Source organism: Hemiscyllium ocellatum, chromosome 13 (assembly GCF_020745735.1).
Source record: "Hemiscyllium ocellatum isolate sHemOce1 chromosome 13, sHemOce1.pat.X.cur, whole genome shotgun sequence".
Taxonomy (NCBI): domain Eukaryota; kingdom Metazoa; phylum Chordata; class Chondrichthyes; order Orectolobiformes; family Hemiscylliidae; genus Hemiscyllium; species Hemiscyllium ocellatum.
Window position 1 is genome coordinate 30,864,301 of NC_083413.1, and position 20,882 is coordinate 30,885,182.

At 37.6% G+C, this 20,882-nt stretch overlaps 1 protein-coding gene across 7 annotated transcripts in view; it reads left to right on the forward strand.

Annotated features, from left to right (window-relative positions):
* Positions 1-20,882, forward strand: part of tnk2b (tyrosine kinase, non-receptor, 2b) — a 244,856-nt gene that overhangs the window by 122,894 nt on the left and 101,080 nt on the right. For all 7 annotated transcript variants that reach the window (XM_060834691.1, XM_060834692.1, XM_060834696.1 and 4 more), the window contains one exon: positions 18,499-18,676. In XM_060834691.1, coding sequence (XP_060690674.1) covers positions 18,514-18,676 — 163 coding nt within the window. In that variant the 5' untranslated portion in view covers positions 18,499-18,513. The remainder of the gene's footprint in view (positions 1-18,498; positions 18,677-20,882) is intronic.

Genomic DNA, 20,882 nt, shown 5'->3' on the forward strand with positions numbered 1-20,882 from the left:
TATGAAATGTACAAAACAAGCCTTTATTAAATAAACAGTATTTGAAAAGGGTCTGCTGCATTTTTGCTTGAAATAGAAACAGTCTATTTGTCAGCACCAATAGATAAAACTACAGGGCTCAGCTGATTAAATGTTGTAACTTGCAACCTTGTTTCGGCTCTTATTGAAGACAGCTTTTGAAATGGAAGGTTGGCTGTCATTCAGGACTCCACATTTCTGGGTTCTATTTAGATTCAGTGTTCGTCTGCAGAGAATCAATGGCAATGACAATGTACTTTGACGTAGTAACATCCTAAAAATAACCTGAATTTGTGGTCTTTATGCAGAACCATGTATTTTACATATTCTGCTGTTTAATTTGAATTTATTTGATTAAAAATTGACTCATTCTGAAGTATTATAAATAGGTGTCTATATTAACTGGTACATGTTTAAAATTCTTGTTTGTAAAACTGATTCAATGAGTAAAATATTTAAGCAGAATGTAAAAATGGTAATGAGGATTCGAATCAATTCAATGGATTGTCAGTTGTGGATATCATTTTGTATTCATACTAGCACTCCAGGGGAAATTTCTGTGTACATGTGAAATGTTTGTCTTTAGAAAATGCCAAGACATTGGATTTCCATAAAATGGTGAAATTAGAATGCCATAACACTTGCAATTATGTATATATGACATGATTGGGGATTTTAAAGAACAATGCTCATGATTAATTTTGCCTTTTTATTTGGATAATGGGGAAGATGGATTTGAGGAAGAGGGTGAGCACGATTATGAGCGGAACAGAACAGTCTTGAAAGACAACAAACCCCTCCTATTTCACATGTATATTATTTCTCGTCTTATTTTTGTGTTAAATTGAGAATTTCTGCTCTCATAGTTGTGATTCTTTCACATTTTTACATTGAGACTTTTAAAGTAAATGACTTGTATTAATTAACACATTCTTAAGATAGATTGTAAATGGGAGCTAATAGAAAGTGTCATCATTGGAAGAATCATTAAAGCATTTCCTGCATTAGTCTTTCCTGCATGAAATCTTCAGAGTTCATACTGTGATCAGGTGTCACTTTGTTTTGATACTTTTACACGGGGTTACTAACGTCAAGCTTGGTAACATTTTACATAGGAGGTTTTGTGGACATGATTTTTAAAAAATATTTTCTAATCAACCTGTTCAGAAATGTTATGACACACGTCTGGAGCAGGTGGAACTTGAACTGAGGTCTCTTGGCTCAGAGGTTTGGAAGCTACCACTGTACCACAAGAGTATTAAAATATAATGGCTCAAAAAATCTAGTCCTTGGAGATTGCATGGACATAAAAAGATACACTTTGTAACGTTGTGGAAGACCTGAAACATGAACCTACATGGAAATGTTTGTAAAGGATATACCAGAGGGGAGAGATCTGGATAAACATGTGCATAACTCACTAAAGATGGCAGGTCAATAGAATAAGCTGTTAATAAAGGTACAGTACCTAGACTTGGAGTACAAGAGCAGAGAATTCTGGGTACCATACTTTAGGAAAGATGTGAATAAATGTGAAAGTGTGTGGAAGAGGTTTACATGGAGGTTCCAGGGATGATAAATCCCAGTTATGATAATATGTTAAAGAGGAGATTTGGTAGAGATTGTTAAAATCATGAGGGAGCTGGACAGATTAGATAGGCAGGGAAAATCAACATTGCCCCCCCTCCCCACCTCATAAAAGTAATAAGGCAATTTGCCAAAGAAGCAAATAGGATGAGAGATGTCTTTCAACACATTGTGTAAATGGGTCTGAAACACAGACCCTTTGTGGTGAAAGCATGTTCATGTTCAGTGATGCATTCAAGGGGACATTTTAAATATTTAAATAGAGACAAGTATGGAAGGTAAAGGAGAAAAGACAGAAGATTGGCACTGATTCATGATACTCATTCAGAAAGCCAGTGCAGACACAATGGGCCTGAAGACCACCACCTGTGTTGTAACATTCTGTGATTGTATTAATTTCAACTTCCGATCGAAATTCCCCTCAGTGGTATTCACTTAGGTAATTACTCAGGAAATGTTGGATGGTTTTAAAAACTACTCCAACAGCTGGGTAACCACATAGCTGACCACACTTGACTCCCACCCAGATGCTCCAATGAACTGACTACCTTCCTGACTTGACTGGTTCCCTGACATCATTACCCCTCCCGACATTATCTGACTAATTCCCTCTTGACTGCCCTCCTTACCCACCTAATTAAGTGTTTTATGCTGCTTTAACTTTTCAATTACTTGGTGAAACTTTCATCGGATCGTGGGATGTGTCAGGTATTAAAACTCAGAAATTAATCAGTTACAGAATGAAAAGCTTTTTGTTTCTTAAAACTCCAGTGAGAAAACAGGGAGGTGTGCATTAATTCTGTTTTCTAAAGAGTCCGGGCTTTCACCAGCTGTGAAGTTGCACAAAGACTGCAACTGAATACAAAGTGTTTTGCCTGCAGTGACAACGCGGACTGATTCCGGAGCTTCATGAGCAGGCAGGCTGCTTGCCTGACCCCTGGGCACTAATAACAATTAACACGTGAAAGAGGAGGAAAGAAATTCTAGATTGCCATCATTCTCATAAACTGAGGCTACAGGAACTAATTAAGTCAAATGAGCTGAGGCTGGGTTAACAGTATTTGAAAAGGGTCTCACTGATTCTTTTGTTCCTGAGCAGAACAGTTCCTCAGAACGATTGCTGTTGGGACAGGGGAAAAGAAGGAAGTAATTTATTTGAAGTTGGGGGGTAAATTTTCTTCTTTCAATAATATTGGCAGAGTTTTCTCCAGCATTTTGTTTTTTCACTTTGTATTCCTGGCATGCACTAAATGAACTTTTAATAGGAACACTATTTCTATTCTATTCTTCATTCCTGAAGAAGGGCTTATGCCCGAAATGTCGATTCTCCTGCTCCTCGGATGCTGCCTGGCCTGCTGTGTTTTTCCAGCACCACATTTTTCAACACTATTTCTATTGACCTACCTGCATGATGAAGTTATTACAAAATCAAATGAAGATTGCAAAATTTTGTGAGATGAAGATCAGTCTGACCTTGAGGAACATAGGAACGGAGGAGGCCATTCAATTCCTTGAGCTGACACCATCATTCACTTAGATCATTGCCAAATTCTAGCTCTAGCTACTGTAACTTAAGACCCCTCCATGTGTTAGCCTTTTTTGAATTTCCAATTTTAGTTGCCCAATAATTGATAGCTGTTCTTTCAGTTGCCGAGGTCTTAATTTCTGAAATGGCCTCCATAGTCTCTCTGTCTTGATGACATTTCTTGCAAACTACCTCTGTCCAAGCTTTTGGTCATCTGAGCTAATATGTCCTTATGTGGTTCAGTGTCATACTGTTTCATGATACTGTGATAGGAATTGCCTTGGCACATATTGCATGATATGCAAAATAATTGTTGTTATGCTCCTGTTTGAATGAGTTCTCAACATTTAATGTACTTGATGTCTATGAACTATTGGACTGTATTTGATTGGGTTGGTGAAGTGTGCTGCAGCCTTCAATTTGAGCAACCTGCTCATGGATGCTGCACCAAAGAACATTAGGCCTCTAGATTAATGTTTACAAATCACTGTTGTTAATGGGGAAAGAAAAAGAGGATAAAAATGGCTTTCAAAGGTTATTGTAATTTATTTTACCTTCTGTATAATTAATTTCCTCTTTTCTGAAAAATCAGGCTAGCAATCAAAATCCCTAGTGCTATCACTGTAGCAAAGCATTATCCTCCAAAATTTCTTCAGTGGTACTATAGCAGAAGCTCAGTTACTCCACGTGGAGGTGGGTAAATAGACTTTTATCCAAATTTTCTGTCATCGTACAGATAAATATCCAGAAAATGATACAAAATTCCAGCCTTTTTATAGTATCTGACTCCAAAGTAATATATCAGTAAATCAAAAATTAGAGTGACCTGATGATTTCTGAATTCAGTAGGGGGATTCCCTTAACCCAAGAATTCAGAAACCTCTGTTTGAAAGCCTATTGTGTAAAATGGGCCATTATGGACTGACCATGTGACACTTAGTTATTATGCAGGCTCACTATCCCACCTATCATCATTTACTAAAGTCCCTGAATTTTATTTCTGATCAGGTGCTTGCATGATTCTGTTGTTGAAAGATATGATTAAATCTGCCTTCATCACCCTCTCAAGCCATGTATTCAAATCCTAACTGGGTCCTGTGCATTAAAGATTTTGCTCATGTTGCTTATGGTTTTTTTTCCAGCTGTGTCCTTTGGTTCACAATTCCTCTTAACCAAAAGCCCTTTTCAGTTTTCCTTTCTATCATTGTTTTCTGAGGAGAATATTCTTAACTTCTCCAAATTGTCCATGTAATGAAATTCCTCAACCCTGGAACCACACTCTTAAATGCTTTTCACACAATTTCTTAACGACTTCACATCTTTCACAGAATACAATATCCAAAATTGGACTCCATAGTCCTAGTGAGGTTGGATCAGTTTGATAAAAGGTTCATTGTAACTTTATGCCTTTTGTACTCCATGCCTCTATTTATTAAACACTCAACCTTATGTGCATTTTGAACCAGTTTTTCAACTTGATAAACCACCTTAAACAATGTTTACATATACCCCATATATACACATGCATCCCGCCCATGTACCCTGTTTAATATTGTCCCCTTCAGTTTCTGTTGCTTCTCCTGATTCTCCCTCCAAAATTGTATTATGTCACACTTCATCGTTTATTCCACCAGCCAGCCTGTGTCATTTTGAATGCTAGCAGTATTCTCCTCACTTGTCAAGACATTGGGGGAAGTTTTGTTTCATCTGCAAAATTTGAGATTGTGCCGGGTAAATCCAAATCTCAGCCATTAACATAGCTTAATAAAAACCAGTGGTCCTGTACAGAGCCTGAGGAACACCGCTATACATCTGCTGGTTTGGAACAAAAACATTCACCACAACTCTGTTCTTCACATGTAGCCAATTTTGTATTAGTTAAACAAGTTAGTTACAAGGAAACTGTCTTTTACAAATCCATGATGGCTTTCTTAACTAATCTACACTTGTATAACTTTTTATCTTGAATAATCATTGCAAAAAGCTTTTACTATACAGAACAAAAATTAAAACGAAAACAGAAATTGTTGGAGAAACTCAGCATGTTTGGCAGCATCTGTGGAGAGAAAATGGAGTTCATGTTTCAAGTCCAGTGAGCCTCCAGAACTGTTCTGAAGTTTCTCCAGCAATTTCTGCTTTAGTTTCAGATTTCCAGCATCTATAGTTCTTTTGTTTTATTACAGAGGTATCTAATTGCCAGGTTTATCCTTGTGTGTAGTTTTGAACAAGGGCATAAAATTTGGAATTCTGCAGTTTTCTGGCCCAATCTCCTATATTTAAGGAGGATTAAAAGTTGTGGCCAGCAATTTTCACTTTTTACTTCGAATTCCTAGACACATCCAATCAGGTCCTGATAATTTACCAACTTTGTTTATAGCCAGCCATTCTAATACCTCTACCTTCGTGTGTCGATCCCCTAATTTGCCAATTATTCTTTTGCAAATCTTTTACTATTTATATGCCCTATAGAATACTTTTAGATTCTCAAAATGTTAGCTGTTTATCATATATTTTGGCCTTTATTTCCCTTATCCCCTTTAAACTTCCTATATTTGTTTTGAATTGTATTGTCAAGGGATTTAATTAGCTTAGTTGATTGGATGATTAGTTTGTGATGCACAGTGATGCCAACAGTGTAGGTTTACTTCCTGTTCTGCTGAGATCTCCATGAAGGTCTTGCACCTCTTGACTGAGGCTTGGTGACCCTCTCCTTAAACCATCAGTCATCTCTCAAGTGAGAGAGCAGCCTGAGTTGTTTTGGGACTATGGTGACTTTGTCTTTACCTCTCTTTCTGATTTAACATAGCCTTTTTTTTGTCATCCAGGGAACTCTGGCTTTGTTTGCACCACTTTTCTCCTCACTATACTAAAAACATTTGTTTAAAGGCAGCCTGCAGTTTGTTTTCAGTTTTATCCACCATTTTTTGATTCCAATATATCTGTATAGTTCTGTTCTCAAATCACTTGTTGGTCCTTCTCCAGTTAACTGTTTTGACTCTTGATTGCACCTTGTGAATTTTCAAAAGCTAAGTCTTATAATATAATCATCACAGTTTCTTAAATGTTCACTTACCGATGTTTGATCCATTTGACCTGCCTTCTCATACAGAGAGATCCAGCAGTGGTCACCATTGTGGTAGAATGTACTGATCAAGAAAATTTTCCAAAATACACTTGAGAAAAACCTGTCCCCTAGACCTTTTAATGTACCTTAACACTAACCAAATAGAATTTGTCCTTGAATCCCCAAGGACATTCTCTTTTCAGCACTGCCGTACTTTCCCCATAATCAACACCCTTTCTGTTTATTTCCTAGTCTTTTCCAATATACAGGATATTTAATACCTGTGAGAAATGAAGCTCATGGTTCAATAATTTCAGTCCAAGTCAAATTCTGAAGCAGTCTTAATTCATGCGGTCTTGCAAGCCGGGTGACCGTTAAAGGAGGCACACCGATCAGGAGGTTACATTGCAATTTATACAGTTCATTTGAGTCTCTCAGTACTCCCCCTTTTACTTCATATCTAATGGTTGTATTGCTCTGTGCAGTTGCTAATCTAATCGGCTTACCACATCTGTCTGTGGCCTGTTGTTGGTGTGCAACTTCCCCCTCGATAGGTGGGTCTTATTACTTTTGCTGACGTAACACTGGGTCTTATTTGGTTATCTTATTCATACTAACTCCCTGTGTGCGTGACAATTGCAACAGTCATGTCAATACATCTGTTTCTACCAGTTGACCACCTCTCTTTTCGGTTAGTTACTTCTTGGTATATACTCATGATTCTGCCTTGCGATTTTTGCAGAAGCAAGATGCAGTTACTTGTTAAGCTTGTAAGTATATCTAGCTTAACATATACCCCCCCCATGATTCAGCCTTATGATTTTTGCAGAAACAACGACCGTCACAAGGGCCTCTCACAATACCTAATCCTGCCATCTTTGAGTCAGGTTTTCATTATTTCTGCAGATTTCCATTATCAGATTTCCATGTAATTATTTGCATCTGGAACTCATCAACCTTACTTATCATGCTGAGTGCATTTACATGCATGCTATGTAAAGCTGAAGTTGATCTGACTATGTTTTCTCTGAGACTACCGTACATGACCCTATGGTATATTTACTACTTATTACTTTAAAGCTGTCTGTCTCTCCCAATCCTTTGTGTATCTTGTTTCTCCTTTATATTGCTATAGCCTGGATCCATTCTTCTACCAAGTTAATTAAAACCTTCTTTCATAATACTTGCACACTACCTGACCAGAACATTGTTGAAGTGCAACTGTTCTCTCTGTATAAACCCTGCTTCTCCCAGTCTCATTTTCCCAGGAAAGTAAAGCCCTCCCTCATTCACCATCCCAACAGCCATGCATTCATCTACTCGCTGGAACATGGCTCAAAGACCAATCTAGAGACTACGACATTTGTTTTCTTGCTTATTAATCATCTTCCTCACTTCTAAAAATCTGCCTGCAAGCCCTTATCCTTTTCTTTTGTTGACTCATAACTGATATAGATATGGACCACACCTTGTAGCTGTTCACCTTCCCTTCCGTAATATTCTCCAGTTACTTGACATTTTGGATTCTGCCACGAGGAAAGTATCATACCATTCGAGAATCACATCTATTGCTACATAATTATCTGTTAGCTATCTTCATCAAGATGTCTATTAAATGAAGATTATACTTTTCAAATAATTTTCAAGCAGCTTCTCAAGCTATAAAAATGTACATGTGGGCACATCCCTTGCATTGTTGAATATTGAAGACTAAAGTGGCATGGATTTTACAGACCTACCTTAATCTTACTCAGTTCATCTGCTGTACTTGGTTTTAAAATTGGGTTGCAGAACAGCTAAAACCCGTTGTTATATTCATCAGTGACTTCAATTAATACAAAAGGGGTGTTCAGCAAGAGTTATTGATCTGTTTTGGCTGGGTTTAATATGGAATTCTCAGAATTGGAGCATGTTTCATCTTGACATTGGCAGGTTGTCTTATTTTGAGGTTCTCATGAGAAGGTCTATGTATGGTTTGTATGTTTACTTGTGAAAAACAGAACTAGCTAAAGTATTAAAATAGCTCTTTTGATTGTCAATCTTTCTGCTTAATGCTGAAAACCATTTTTTAGCAAACTAAAGGTATGAACTCGAATAAAAATAGCAGCTTAATGACATTCTGCTTAAACATCAGTGAATTGAAGTGCTGCACACTGTGAGAATGCTTTATAAATAGTGTTATCAGTCCCTCTGATCACAAGTATTTAATTGATCCTTGAGCAAAAATGTAATTTTGTAAGTATCAATTATCTAGTTGATATGTATCTATTCTGTTGCTCCTCAAATTTTCTGCTGTACATATTAAAGTTTTGAAGCACATTGTTCTCTTAATTCAAATATTTAGCTTACAAATTATTCCGTTATAACAATGGAGTCTCCCGTGCTGCCAGACTCAACCAGATATGAACAAGCAGCATTTATGAATTAAGCAAAAATTGTGAAACAAGATATTAAATATACTTAGCACAAGAGGCAAAGATAGCATGGATGTTCCTTATTCCTCTCGATACTTAAAAGCTGTTAGAACAGTTGATGTCTTGCCTCTTATTTCTGAAGTAATAGGCCCCTAGACATTTTTAGTATTATCAGAATTGTAGATTTCATTCAAGTCAGGTTACCTCTACTCATTTTTAAATGTTATTTGTTATCTTCAACAAGAATTTCAGAATTTATACATGCTTAAATCTTGTTCTTGGAAACAGTATTTCAGATTCTATGTGACCTATTTTCTTACATTGGTTAGACTAGCTACTTCTTCCTTGTGCATATGCATGAAAGCTCTGCTCCATGTAATTCTAAACAGTTTGAAATTTAATTCAAATATATCTTGAGCAGTCTGTAGACTATTTAAATTATTTGAGGGATGCTTCTTTTGTCTGGCACTTGTTGCTCATGTTCTTGGTGATCATATGTGTCTGCTGTTCAAGTATTATGGAAAAAGATCTCTTGTAACTAGAAATTCTAAGGTAGATTGTTGGAAAGAGTGCTTTGCACCAGGATGTTAGACACATTCAAAGCACTTTCCATTGTGTTAATGCTACCACATTCCTGAAGGTTGGGCGCTGTACAGTTGGCTGAAAGCCAAATGTAAAACTACCAAGACTAACTAAGACTGATGGCCCGGAAGTCCAGCTTAGAATGGATCTTCACAGCCAGTGACCTTGGCATGACTTGCAGTTTTAAATTTGATTTGTTGCTAGCAGTACATGATTGTTTGTTTCTTTGGGAATCAAATGACATTAACCAAGATTGCTGTGTGATATAGAAGTTCCTTTTTTGAAAAAAGAATGCTGTGATAGGAAAGACACAGACCTCTCTCCAAGGCCTTCCCTTACTTTATTATTATGTCTCTAATTTTTATGTTGAATAGTCTGGACAATGGAGTCTTGTTTGCTTTAGGTGCAGTCTTCTAACATGAGGTGGAATCTTCAATCATAGTTAGTGACTCCCTGAAGTGTCTGTCATGTTTAAACCATCCATGTTGTATTGGCCAAATTCTTTTCATAACTGCACAATTGTATGTATTAAAGGATGTTTGCTATTTTGCACCAACTTCTTCAATCTATGCAAATCCATTTGTTATGCATACTTATTTTAAAATGATCAACTTATTCTGCTTCACCCAATATGATATAAATTGTAAATTTGATAACTGTACTACCTATGCCCTGCTCTATATTATTTTTAAAAAATACATAGAACTGTGTGGGTCCATCACTCCTGTTAGATTCCATCGAAGAACAGCTCAGATTAAAATCCCCAGTTTCTGTCAACTTCCTGTTGCAATTTGTCAGAATTCTTTTGTTTACTGGTTTTTAAAGCAACACATCCTTCACCAGTCTGCTACATGCTTTGAATGTTTCCAGCAACCTACTGCACCAAACTTCCTTTCATACATTTTGAGATTAGTGAACATTAATTCATAATGTGAATATTAACATTAGAAATTGTTGCTATCCTATGTTGTTAAACTAATTTGGATATATTAACTATATAAGCAAAAGACTTTAGATGTTGCAAATCTAAATAAAAATGTAAAGTGCAAGAAAATGGGGTTGCACGGAGACTCAGTGGTTAGCACTGCTGCCTCACAACACCAGGGACCTGGGTTCGATTCCAGCCTCAAGCAACTGTGTGGAGTTTGCACATTCTCCTCATGTCTATGTGGGTTTCCTCCAGGTGCTCCATTTTCCTCCACAATCCCAAGATGTGCAGGTTAGATGAATTGGCCATGCTAAGTTGCCCATTGTATTCAGGGATGTAAATGTACATAATAGGGTAGGGGAATGGGTCTGAGTGGGTTGCTCTTCGTAGGGTTGGTGTGGACTGTTGGGTCAAATAGCCTCTTTCTGCACCGTAGGGATTCTTCTATTTAAAAACTCAGTAGATTTGGAAACTTTTGTGGAGTGATTTACAGTAAGTGTTTGACTCCAAATGACTTCTGCAGAACTCAAAGAGTTAACTTTGTTTCTGTGCTACCAAGCATGCTGAGTTTCTTTTCAACACTTTGTTTCCATATTGGATATTCTGTTTAATTTGCATGATCTTTTCGTTTTAACAGGCCAGAAGTTTAATGTTCAGCTTTGGTTGTTACACCTGTAAGAGAATGGTTGTTTGAAACAAACGACTTGTGAAAGCAGAACAGTTTATTTCGGTCCTATTTTTAGAAACTTTTAAGCTGGTCCCTAGGTTGACCTTTACTGTGACTGTTGTGTGTTCAGTATTTGGGTTGCTGACGAAGCATAATCGAACAGACCTTTCCATAGCATGTCTGAAACTTAAATCCTGCATCCTGCTGTGTGTCAGCTTGTGTAGATTTCAAGGTCTATAAATTTATAGAAGTAGGTGATTTATTTCAGAGTCTGATTACAGGATTGTGGTTCCTCCAGCTGTAGTATCATGTCAAACTGTTGACTTCCTCACAACTCCTCTTTTCCCTCTTTCTTCCCCACCACCCTCCTATCTATTTTGTCCAATCTCAGTACAGAATAGATGTTAATGCATTCTCTGGTGGTGAGGGGCAGAATTGTGTCAAAACCACCTGGTTTATTTGGTCTCTGTGGAGGCTGAAGAAGTGCACTGCAGTTCTAATCTGACTACTCCACAGGTTACAACATAACACAAAAATACTTTTCCGATTACCAAGGTGACTTCATGTTTTATCAATATCAAGTTTCAAACAGAAAGATCTATCAACTGCATTTCATAATAAATTATGGGTTTATAAATAATTATAAAGCCACAGAAAGGACTGTCTGTGCCTCTGACTGGAGTTCACCCATCACAACCTTGTGTACCTCACATTACATTAGAGCCAGTCTCGGTACTAGAAATCTGGCTGTTAGTGCCCCTGACAGTCCTTCACCATCTACATTTTCCAAAACAGCACATTTGTTTGAAAAAGTGCAGGAGTCTCGAGTGGCTTTCCCTATCTACCTCCCCCTCCTATCTATCTTGTTGGTCTCCCATCTACCTGACTGTATCTTCGGTTTATGTTCCTTTCTGCAACTGCCATCCATCACGCCACCTTACGTCCTGTAAATTCCTAAATAGCTCCACTAGTCACTCTAACTGATCCATGCAATCCTATCGGAATCACAACTAAATACACTTCCTATGGACATAATAATCAGTAACATGAAAACTCCTTAATTTCTCACATCCAACAGGAAGAGCACATCATACTAAAGACCATCTTTGCGCCTTAACAATCTACAGACCTAGAAAATAGCAGCATTGTTGCTCTAAAAACACTGCTTCAGGTTAGCTTAGTAGCAGTTTTTTAGATTTTTAAAGTTTAATCAAGAGACAGATCTCAGTAAAAACATATAATCAAAAAGAACCTACTCTACTCACTATTGTAGATTTACAAAAAAAATTAACGTTACACTTTAAAACTAGCCACTTAACTGCTTCCCTGCTCTGAGCTCCCCCACAGGTTTCTCCAAGGTCACCTGTGAATTTTGGGGTTTGTTAATTTTTCTTAGACAAACTCCGAGGTCCAGAGATACTTGAAACCAAACAGCGGAGGCAGTTAGCTATGCAGGTTACTGCTAAGTTGGACAGTCATGTAAGTTTACTTTTCCATTTGATTCACTTCCTATGCAGCACTATCTTTGTCTCTCTTTGTCCTTTTTAAATTGCCATTGTTTCCCAAAGTTCCAAAACAATGCAACAGCTTATAAAACAGTAATTACTGCTCCTAGAATTCAAGGAAATCGGTTTCAACACTGAAAATACCTCAAAAAAGGGAGCAGCTCTTACAGCCACAAATTTTTCCTGTCCTCCATCTTAGATTACCCAGAATCCTTTCCTATTTAATGTTGTCTCTCTCCTCCTGAAATTCCTGAGTAGAATGTATTTGCTATTTTCCAAACTGCTGGGAGCTTTACAGAATCTCTTCAATTTTGGAAAATTAAGATCAATGTGTTACTATCTCAGCTGCAACTTTTTTATGACTCTAGGATGAGTTTCATTCTGCTAGGGGACTTATCAATCTTTAGTTTTAATAGTTTTCTGAGTGCTTACTGTAGTCATCATAATGAGTATCTCCATCCCTTTTACAACTTGATTTACTATTGTTTCTGGGATGTTATTTGGTCTCCTACAAGAATTGCTCAATGTTGTTACTGTTTTCTGTTTTAAATATGATTGGAAACTCTTCTTATCTTAGTTTTATATTTCTAGCTAACTCACTCTTAGTTTCTCCCTTCTTATTATTTTTGGCCATTTTGTATTATTTTTAACTATTCTTGATGTTGATATTCTTGATATTCTGTTGTATCTGAAATGTCATTATTAACACAGCTATTTCTGATTATAGCATATGTAGCCTGTGACCTGCTATTTTTGGCATTATAATTGCTGAGTGTTTAATTTATATTTGCAAAATGAGCCGTACGGTATTGCACATAAGGTGGCTTATCAGTTCTTAGTGCATTGGTAGGTTATTATAATGTTGGATTATATAGCCCCCATAGGATGTCTGACAATATGAATAAAAGTGATGGACAACAGCCAAAAAAAACCCTGCCAACGCAGGAGTCCAAAGTAGATAAACAGGAGGCTGGAAGAACACAGAAAGCCAGCCAGCATCAGCATTCTTCCAGCCTCCTGTTTTACTATTTTGAGTAAAGGTGTTGATCAGATAACGTTCATAATTAGACAGCTCATTGACTTTGACTTTGGCGAATGAATCAACCCACTCTGACATGTAACTTGATTTTTGCCAAGATGTGCATAATTTCAATATGAGGCTGTCCAAATAATTGAACAATGTGCTGATGGGGACATTGTACAATTGATAGCTACTCAATTAGATTTTATTCAATGCATGTTTACTGATTACTGTCAAGTGAATAAATGCATCTGGAGAGAAAATTCAATAGGTTGAAAAGTGACTTAAGAAGGCTTCTTTCAAAAAAAATTCAGCATTCAACTGACTTTGCTGCAGGTGGTAGCATGACCTTTGCAAATGGATTTGAGAGATTGGGCTGCCTTGACAGACTTTGTTATTACATTTGGGAGTAATACTCTCCATCCTTTGCTGGACCAGTAATTCAAACATTCTATTGTATTAAGGAGAGGGAGGAGAAATATAAGACACCTCAAACTCCTGTTGCAGCCAGTCATAGAATGCAAGTAATATGGAGAGGTCAAGCAGAGTTCCTTGAATATATGAGAGTTTCTGGAGAAATTAATGGACATTTCAGGCTGTTAAATGAACTAACTTTCTGAAGGCAAATTTACTTTACAACTCATGAACTCATTCTGCGAGTAATGAGCTTATCTTAGGGAAAAAAAAGACATTAAAAGGTCGGCTTTTAACCATTACAGTTTAGAAGAATGAGAGCGATATTATTGAAGTATTTAAGATTCTGAGAAGACTTGACAAAGTGGTTTCCAGGAGACTTGCACTAGGGGCACAGTTTGAGAATAATCGTGGGCGGCACAGTGGCTGAGTGGTTATCACTGCTGCCTCACAGCACCAGGGTCCCAAATTCGATTCCGGCCTCGGGTGACTGTCTGTGTGGAGTGGAGTTTGCACAGTCTCCCTGTGGCTGCTTGGGTTTCCTCCGGGTGCTCCGGTTTCCTCCCACAGTGCAGGTCAGTTGAATCGGCCATGCTGATTGCCCATAGGTGCATTGGTTAGAGTGAAATGGGTCTGGATGGGTTACTCTTCGGAGAGTCAATGTGGATTGGTTAGGCCGAAGGGCCTGTTCCCTACACTGTAGGGAATATAATCTAATCTAATAAAAAAAAGCTTTCCCTTTTGAGACAGATGAGTAGAAATATTCTCTATCAGATGGTAGTTGGTTTGTGAAATGCTCTTCCCCTGGAAGCAATGTAGGCTGATTCATTACATTTCTTTAAGACAGAGTTAGACTTTTCATAGACAAGAGTTGAGGGTAATTTAAATATCTTCACTTTCATTGGAGTTATGTTATCGAACTGTTTTGGAGTGAAAACCCTGAGCATGGTCTTAAATAGTCTGAATATGACAAACTACCAAAAATAATACAGTCAAGATAAGTGGTAAATTTGAAGAGTGCATATTAGTTGAGTTTAATGGATAAGATACTCAAAGTCTGTGAGAAGATTTGTAGCTCGGGTGCTCATTGTTGTGGTTCTGTTCGCCAAGCTAGGAATTTGTGTTGCAGATGTTTTGTCCCCTGTCTAGGTGACATCCTCAGTGCTTGGGAGCCTCCTGTGAAGCGCTTCTGTGATCTTTCCTCCGGCAGTGGTTTGAATCTGCTGCTTCCAGTTGTCAGTATATTGGGTCCAGGTCGATGTGCTTATTGATTGAATCTGTGGATGAGTGCCATGCCTCTAGGAATTCCCTGGCTGTTCTCTGTTTGGCTTGTCTTATAATAGTAGTGTTGTCCCAGTCGAATTCATGTTGCTTGTCATCTGCGTGTGTGGCTAGTAAGGATAGCTGGTCGTGTCGTTTCGTGGCTAGTTGGTGTTCATGGATGCGGATCGTTAGCTGTCTTCCTGTTTGTCCTATGTAGTGTGTTTTGTGCAGTCCTTGCATGGGATTTTGTACACTACATTGGTTTTGCTCATGCTGGGTATCGGGTCCTTCGTTCTGGTGAGTTGTCTGAGAGTGGCTGTTGGTTTGTGTGCTGTTATGAGTCCTAGTGGTCACAGTAGTCTGGCTGTCAGTTTGGAAATGCTCGATGTGTGATAGTGTGGCTAGTCCTTTGGGTTATGGCATGTCCTCATAAGATACTATGCAACAGACTGATTCTGACAGCTTCAGGTCAAAGAAGTTAAACTTCAATATTAAACTCAAAAACAAGAAAAAGGTAGAAATACTCAGCAGACCTCGCAGCATCTGCAGTATTTGACTTTGATTTCAACCTTAACTTAGCTGTTGCATTTTCCCTCTCTCTCACTTACTTTCTTAACCATTTACGAGCCTCATGGATTGATTTTCAAATATTTTAGTTTATTAATCAACTGGTAAAGTTGAATACACTTTTTTCCTTCATAGTTGTATTTTTAACGAAGTAATTTCTCGATGAGTGAATCAGAATATTACTACTTGTGGCCCTGTCTATGGTCTAGACAGTGAGTCCCTTCTGGTCAAAGCAGGTTGTGAGATAATTAGTGCTCTTTATACGGAGAAAAGAAAACAAATTTTCCAAGATATATTGAAAGATAAAGAAACATTCTGCCAAATGGCAGAAAATATGCAGCTTATATAATTTGTGCCAACACCAACAAATGGAAAAATGCGTTAGTCATAACTTTGGCTTGCTTTCCACAATGGAACAGTTCTAACTGCAGTAGCCAAAAGAAATGTGGATCCAAGGTTCTGGGCTCTATTTTTTCTGAGGAGTGGGAGTTTGGAAGCAATCTGTGATTTGGAATGGTGTTCAATTAAAATTTTTTGACCTCCATTTGAGCTTAGCAAATTAACTTTAGATTCTGAATGGCAAGGTTCAAGACCCCTTTAATACAGTGAATTCTTGATCAAATTCATATTGTTTGCTAATGACCAATTAGAATGAGATCTATGTTATGCTTTCCCTCAGGGCAAATGGCGATGGGCAATTGGATAGACAAACTTTGGAACTGGTTATATTGGTTTAAGTTTCTTTTAAATATGCAAAAAGCTTGAAGCTGTGATTGCTATACTACTATATAACTTTGAGCAAGATATTGGAAGGCTTTTTATTATTCCTTCAAACTGCGGACATCACTGGCTAGGCCAGCATTTATTGCCCATCCCGAATTACACGGGGGCAGTTCAGAATCAGCTACATAGCTGTGGCTCTGGAGTTGTATGAAGGCCAAACCAGATGAGGATAGCAGTCCCCTTCTCTAAAAGTCATTAGTGAACCAGATGAGTTTTTCCAAAGATTGGCAATGGTTTCATGGTCATCACTACATCCTTAATTCCAGATTTTTATTGAATTCAAATTACAGCATTCCCCATAGGAGAATTTGAACCTGCGGTCCCCAGAACATTCCCTAGGTTTCTGGATTAATAGTCTAGCTATAATACCATTAGCTATTGTCTCCCCTTTATAAGTTTGGATGAAGAGGGACATTCAACCCTCCCTCAATGGACCCTATTTGCCGCTGAGAAGAGAACTTCCGAGATTCATGACTCTGAGGAAAGAAAATCCTTATTTCTGTCTTAAGTGGAAGAAGTCTTTTTATTTTTTAACTGAATCTTTAGATTCTGAAATGAGAGATTGGAACTATCTTGTTACTTCCCCTCAGGACCATATATATTTCAATTAGATCACCTCACATTCCTTCTCAGCTGTAGAGGACACTGGCCTAACCTGTTGAATTTTTCATTATATGATAATCCTTTCATCCTAGGAATCACTGTGAAACTCCTCTGAGCTCTTTTGAATGCAGTTATGACCTTTGTTAAATAAGGACATGAAAATGGCAACAGTACTCTGCATGTGGCCTTACTAATACCTCACAACTGTAGCAAAACTTAGCTACTTATATATTCTGTTCTTGCACTATACAACATTTCATTTGAATACAAAAAATTACAGCTATGAATAAATTAAGGTTCTATATTTTCTGGTTGTCTCTTAATTAAAAATGAGTCAAAAAGGCATCTTTACCATGTTCAGGGTGAACAGAAATTTAATTGAGGAATGATTATGGTCTGCTTTTATTTTCCTACTGAGCTGAGGCTGAGGGTTGGGGGGGTGGGGGGGAGTACTGATTACATTTGCTCAGATTTAAAATCCTAATTATCATGAAAGGGCTGAATAAGCAGGAGGGGTGGGAAACAAAATTAAGTACGTTTCCCGTTCTGCTTTGTTATCCAGTGACTCCTGTTGGGAATCTAGTTGAATATTAGCAAGATTGGATGTAGCTGTGTTCGGGCCACACTGTTCAGCATTACAGGTTCACACAAGCAAATGGACCTTTGATCAAAGTGCTGGAAGACTTCTAGTTTTACAGAGTTGTGCAATTAGATGAGCCATTAAAATAAAATAAGCATGAAAATTGGAGAAAAACTGACAAGTTTGTAAAGTGGGTTGTAATGATTGCATGGATCAGCACTCTGGAATGCAAAAAGGCAGTTTCAATTCCACACTGCTTTAATTTACAGCCTTAGACATGCAAGAAATCTATCCGTAACTGAAGTCATAGCTCATGTAGAAGTAGTGAAAAGTGAAGTAAAATATATTAAATATAAAAGGATGCTTATCAATATCTCAAAATTAATAATATAACTTGGAGCTCTTAATAGTACAGTGTTGAACATGGGTTCAAATGTGAGCAGCTCAGTTTAATAGGACAAATGATAGTCAAATTTCTGAAATCTTAAATCCTCTGGAATGATCTAGGACAATTTTACATTATTTGCTCAATAAAACTAAAGTACAGAAGCTCTCCAATATTTGTAACTGTTAGTAATTTCTCTTTGGAATTTAGGAATAGAAATGTCACACTTGTGCTAATTGTTCTATCCAGTTGGCAATTGGTCCACAAGTGGAGGAAGGTTCTATTCCCCTCACTAATATACTAAATGCAAATTGCAAGAATTCCAATTTTACATCAAACAGTGACAGAGAAAGCGCAGTATCTTCCACGTGAAGGCATTTTCTTGCAGCATTCAAATCGCGGTCTGGTGTACAATGCACATTTGGTAATCCAGAATTCTGATTTTATGAATGTTTTCTCCTCCCTCATTTTTCACTATGTAGGTGAATTATTTCTCTGATATTTGGTCTTGTATTGTTTCTGCATTGTCTAGTGTTTCTTGCTACATGTTGTGTAAGGTTTTAATGCACTTTCTTGTTCCTTCTTCCTCTAGAAACTCAGTGGGAGCATGCAGTCAGATGAGGGAACAGAGTGGCTTCTTGAACTCCTCACTGAGGTACAGTTGCAGCAGTATTTCCTCCGCATTCGTGATGATCTCAATGTTACCCGGCTCTCTCACTTTGATTATGTGAAAAATGAGGATCTTGAAAAAATAGGAATGGGCCGTCCTGGTAAGTGCTATTCTTTACAGAAGAATATATTTTGTTTGTCTCTGTAGAATGTCATATTACAAAAAATAATCTCTCAAAGACATGCAAAGTTTTTTTTAAAAGAAGGTACTGCATATATTTTAGTTCCAACAATGTAGTCTTTATCAATATGTGTGTAGGCAAACATAACAAAGAGCATAATAATGTAGCATACCTGTTTGGCTTTGAAATGAGCTTCTGACTACATTTGTTACCAATGGTCTTCATAATTCCAATGTTCTCTTGGATTGATTTCTATTTTCCACCCTTCATTAAATTGAACTCATCCAATTTTCTACTTTGCATATCCTAATTTCAAGTACTCATCGCCTATCAACTTTGTGCTCTGTAACCTGCCTTTACTTGCTGTTTGGCAAAGCCTCTGGTGTAAAATCTTCCTTGTTATCAAAGCCTTACATATTCTCTGCTGTCCTGGTCTCTGGAACTTCCTTCAGTCCAACAACTTTTCAAATTCTGCGCATTCTTCTAATTCGAACTTATTATTCCTCCCCAGTTTTATTTTTCCCACCATTGGTGGCCACCAGCAGCTTGTGCTCTATGCTGAGGAATTCTGTCTCTGTTTCTCAAACTCCCTGTAAGTGTGCTTTCAAACTTACAACTTTGACCAAGTGTTTGGTCACTTGTACTACCGTGTCTGAATTTCAAACTTTGATTGATAATGCTTTTGTGAAGTACCCTAGGATGTTCCATACAAGGGGGTCCCTGATTTATGAACACTTGATTTACCAATATCCATACAACACGAACCCGATTTCATACTGGAATGTAATTTTAATGATCTGACATACAAATATTTTCTTACAAACAGCTCTTTTCTACTGTACTGCATTGTGTTCCATATGCATACAAATCAACTTGTGAGTGGACTCAAGAATGGACCTTTTTACAACCTGGGGACCGCCTCTAATCTTAAAGACAGTGTACAAAGACAAGGTGTCATTGATAGATTCTGAAACGAGGCAGAGAACACCGTTAACCCAGAGATATCCAAGTTAGCTTTCAGATCATCTTATCGTTAAACATACTTTGGTAATTAGTTTACTTGTTTCAAAATAGCTACAATTAAAATGACTTCCTTGCCTTCAAGTGCTAAGAATTATACTGTAGTATTCAGATCTGGCTGGAAAAACAAATTATAGAGTCAGTTCCATGAATTAACTGATTGTCCAAGTACAACTTTACATGAAAGTATATAAAAGACTGTGTTTATGCAAGAGTTCTGTTCCTTATCCAATAGTATGAGAAATATTCTTTGAAAAGGGTTTAAGTAATTCCCTATGGTCACATTTCCGCTCCATTTGCACCTGGATCTATGAAAACGCATACACAAACCTCAAAGAGCAAAAAAAACTTTTTTTCTCCACTGGGACAGAGTAGCAAACTGTGAAACTGGAAGGCCTCTGGTAGTCTTTTGTTAGCATTTTGCAGGCTTTCAAGCTATCAACCACTTACAAAATTGATAATCTTATGAAGCATGCAGGAAGATCGGTTTCCTAACCGACAAGCTGCATTTCTGGGGCATTCTTTTATCAGAATATTAACATGTCCTGCCCCAAAATGTGGATGCTCAGGTTCTATTTGGTGAAGTGCAGGACAAGTGTGTGCTGTGATGTTTTAGCTCAGGTTGTGTGAGATTTGAATTGGGAATGCCTCACCTTTTTAAAGCCCTAATTATTGTCACTTCAATGTATAATTTAAACCATTCAAATCTGCACAGCAGGACATCATGGCAAAATGTCTCTCTGCCTACCTTTTGTGGCTTTTTATGAATTACTAATTTGTGATTGAACTGGATGACTATTTGCATACTATCTAATTAATTTTCTAACATATGGCTCTTCTAATAAGAAAGAAAATCATCTGTTTCTATTTATGTGGTGCCTGTCACTCTTCCAGGGCATCGAGAAGTCTGTCCATAGCAATTACTTTTGAAGTGTTTAAAGTAGACTATGATCTGAGATGAAAGTGGGCTTGTATGGGTTGGTAGCTGAGACACAAATCACTAAACTTGCCAGCTCATGCTAGAATTTGGAAATGAGGCCTTTGAAATTAATGGCTCCTACTTGAAACAAGTATTGCAAATGCAAGCAAGGAGTTGAGATGATTGTTTTGTCTGCCGCTAACTGAAGTTAAGGAGCGGCACAGTGATTAGCATTGCTGCCTCACA